Source organism: Oncorhynchus mykiss, chromosome 8, assembly GCF_057628025.1.
Source record: "Oncorhynchus mykiss isolate SJ-2025 chromosome 8, ASM5762802v1, whole genome shotgun sequence".
NCBI classification, from domain to species: Eukaryota; Metazoa; Chordata; class Actinopteri; order Salmoniformes; family Salmonidae; genus Oncorhynchus; species Oncorhynchus mykiss.
The window spans coordinates 39,394,163-39,398,156 of record NC_143029.1 but is presented as its reverse complement, the minus strand read 5'-3'; the positions used below and the strand labels follow the sequence as shown (position 1 = coordinate 39,398,156).

Genomic DNA, 3,994 nt, shown 5'->3' with positions numbered 1-3,994 from the left:
CTATGAATGAGATAAAGACTGCCGTTACTAACAGAGACAACCCGGGGGAAGGGTTAGTCAACAACACACAGAGCACAATAGGACAGAACAGCCGCATTTCAACATTTCTCTACGCATGTTAAAATACGCTCAAGACATTTTAACAACATTATTAACAGGCAGCAGTGATGTGGTTCATGTCTGAGCTCCAAGTGGGATTGCATTGACTAATCTGGGAATTTACAGGAACGAAATACTTTGTGATTCATAATTTCATAATGTGCTGTTTGAACAGCATTATGAACCATAGATGGCTTAATTCAAAGTACTTTGAGCCATCCACCAAATGTAGACCTGTTTATCTAAAGTAAGTGTTTATCAAGCTGAGATGGGCAACATGCACTTGTAAAATGTTTCTGGTGCCTGTACTGTCTGACACAAGGAAATAACACAAGGCTTTAGCGCTGTGCATAGCAGGACAAGTTAGGTTTGTCTTTCTTATGTGATTAGTGAGGGAGACAAAGAGGGTTTCATGCTTCGAACTGGGATAAATGTGAAGACAATTCAGGATAAACCTAAATCACCTAAACCAGGGGTGTGCACATCTTCTTCCCTTGAAGGCTGCAGTGTCTACTGGCAGTCATGCATACCTTGTAATCGCCAACCAGTCTGGAGCTATGAAGAAAGATTAGTCGACCCTCCTCCTACTAACTACTGAGACACTATTTTCCAAAGACACTGCAGACCTCAAGGACAGGAGTTTGCCAAGCCCGTGTCTAAACATGAGCCTGTCAGTCAACCTCTGTCCAATGGAAGAGGTTAAGTGGGACATATTGGAGCAAGGGTGAGAGACAACACTCAAAGACAACATTCTCTCATCCCCCATCTCAATCCTTACTTTAGACACTGTCAGTGTTTTTTGCTGTGGAACACCTATTAGGAATACTGTTTAAATCTACACTTTAACCATCATACATGAAATATACGCTCCCATTATAATCTTGCAATCTGACTAGCTTTGAAGATATGACGAGTTCTGAGGTAAATCAATATGTACTATCTCAGGATTAAATCTGTGAATCTGATTATCTATCATATTTTGTTTTTGATTGGCTTATCTACCAAGGAAGTGTGTAGTCAAGCACAACTCATAATTCATCATATTTGGACAGAAAAAAAACAGTAGAATGACAGAATAGGGCATACAAACTCTAATTCTCTGAAACATACGTTTATTGTAGTCACAAGACTACTTTTAGATCCAAACGAGTGTGCAGGCCCTATTCTATCCTTCTATATGCCCTCATCTCTAGACCCTGAGTTCTGAACATCACTGAAGGTTACTCACTTGGTGCTTCCGTTTTCGTTCTTCTTCCTACGGAACATGTTGAGAATGCTCTTGCTCTGCTGAGCCGCCTTGCCGTCTCCCACATGCATCCTGACTACATCGGACGTGGTGAAGGCACTCCTCACGTTCCTCTCCGGCTTGGCGATGATGATGTACATCTTGGGTGAGAACATGCACCCCAGCGCCACGGTGACGCTCAGGCTCACGGAGAAGGACGTGGTGATGATCTTGTAGTTGGAGCCGAAGTAGATGGGCACGAAGGCCAACCAGATGATACAGGTGGTGTACATGGTGAAGGCGATGTACTTGGCCTCGTTGAAGTTGGCCGGGACGTTGCGCGTCTTGAAGGCGTAGTAGGTGCAGCTCATGATAAGCAGGCCGTTGTAACCCAGCGGCGCCACCATTCCCACCGTGCTGGTGTTGCAGATGAGGTAGACCTCACGGATGCTGGGGTAGTACTTGATGGGCATGGGCGGCTCCAGGATGATCAGGGTTATCTCCAAGATGAGCTGCAGGCTGATGAGGAAGAAGGAGATGACTACTTGGGCCCAGGCCGACATGAAGCGGGGCTTCTTGGTGCAAATCTTCTTCTTGCTGCCGGCCAGGATGCGCGCGATGCGGTTGGTTTTGGTGACCAGAGCGGAGTAGCACATGGCAGCCGAGAGGCCCACTAGGAGGCGCTGCAGGTAGCAGGAGGTCACGGTGGGATGGGCGATCAAGGTGAAGGGGCAGATGTATCCCAGTAAGACGCCCACCAGGATGATGTAACACAGCTCGCGGCTGGATGACTTGACCACGGGCGTGTCGCGGTACAACATGAAGATTAAGGTTACCCAGAGGGTGACCAGGATGCCCACGCAGGACAAACACACCGCCACAATGGACTCCACATCTGACCAGTCCAGGTACTTCAGCGGCAGGGGCACACAACCTGCAGAGGACAGAGGAAAGGAGAGATGCTATTGTTGCCTATATAATCATTGAAGCATGTCAATTGTGGAAAGGTAGGAAGGACTATAAATGGAGAAGAGGGGAACATGGGTGTACTGAAGAGAGGGAAAGTAGATGAAGGCAGAGGACTAGTGAACAGATTTAGAAATGTGGGAAGTCAAGAGGTACATAGGGAAGATCATAGCCCTTCAAAGATGGCCTAAAATTACTCAGGAACACACACATACACATGCTCCAAATCTGTCAGCATGCTTATGCTGCAGTGTAAAGTGTCTCTGTGTGTGTCTGTTTCTGTGTGTGTGTGGCTGTCCATCATGTCGCATTGGTGGTGATTTGTCATCCGACACACACTTAGACTCGCAAGGGCTTAATGAGAGAAAAGTGACATCCCCAGACTCATCTTAAAACCCCTGAATTACACAGCGCTCCTAGCTAATAGCATTACTGTCAGCGCCACCACAGGCAATGCCTGCCTACGTCTATGCCATCGCAACCAGCATCACTTAGCCCTTATAAACCAAATCACATGTATAGATTTACTAGTTAGCTAACTTAATGCAAAATCTCATCTGGATATACAGTGCCCTCCACTAATACTGGCACCATTGGTAAATATGAGCAAAACAGGCTGTGAAAAAAATATTTATTGCTCATCCTCTTGGTCTTTCAAACAAAATATTCACAAAAATTTAACCTTTCCTTGAAGTAAAATAATTTAAAGAAAAAATACATGGTTATCATAAAACAAATATTTTTCTCAACTATATGTGTGCCACAATTATTGGCACCCCTTCACTCAATACTTTGTGCAACTTCCTTTGGCCAAGATAACAGCCTTCTCCTATAATGCGTAATGAGGTTGGAGAACACATGGCAAGGGATCTGAGACCATTCCTCCATACAGAATCTCTCCAGATCCTTCAGATTCCCAGGTCCACGCTTGTGGACTCTCCTCTTCAGCTCACCCACATGTTTTCTATGGGGTTTAGGCCAGGGGACTGGGATGGCCATGGCATAATCTTGATTCTGTGATCAGGGAACCATTTTTGTGTTGATTTTGAGGTGTGCTTTGGATCATTGTGCTGCTGGAAGATCCAACCACAGCCCAGTTTAAGCTTCCTAGCACAGGCAGTCAGGTTTTGATTTAATATCTGCTGGTACTTGATGGAGTCCATGATACCATGTATCCTAACAAGTTGCCCAGGGCCTTTGGAAGAAAAACAGCCCCACAACATCAAAGATCCACCACCAGACTTCACAGTGGGGATGAGGTACTTTTCTGCATGACTATCTTTCTGCCTACACCAAACCCACCTCTGGTGTTTGTTTCCAAAAATCTCTATTTTGGTCTCACCTGACCATAGAATCCAGTCCCATTGAAAGTTCCAGTAATATTTGGCAAACTGTAGGCACTTGAGTTTATTGTTTGATCACAGCAAATGTGTTTTTATGGCAACCCTCCCAAACAACGTGTGGTTATGTAGGTGGCGTCTGATCGTAGTTTTGTAGACTTTCTGACCCCAAGACCCAACTAACGTCTGCAATTCTCCAGCTGTGATCCTTGTAGATTTTGCGTGGGGTCAATATAGACACACGTCCTCTTCCAGGTAGATTGTTAACCTCTTCAGTTGCTTTAAGCTTCTTAATTATTGCCCTGATAATGGAAATGGGCATTTTCAACCATTGAGCTATTTTCTTATAGCCATTTCCTGATTT

General features: G+C 45.1%; 1 protein-coding gene across 2 annotated transcripts in view; it reads right to left on the bottom strand.

Annotated features, from left to right (window-relative positions):
- Nucleotides 1-3,994, bottom strand: part of LOC110530914 (glutamate metabotropic receptor 1a) — a 56,669-nt gene that overhangs the window by 2,531 nt on the left and 50,144 nt on the right. For both annotated transcript variants that reach the window (XM_036985452.2, XM_036985451.2), the window contains exon 8: nucleotides 1,328-2,258. In XM_036985452.2, the coding sequence (XP_036841347.1) occupies nucleotides 1,328-2,258 (931 nt within the window). The remainder of the gene's footprint in view (nucleotides 1-1,327; nucleotides 2,259-3,994) is intronic.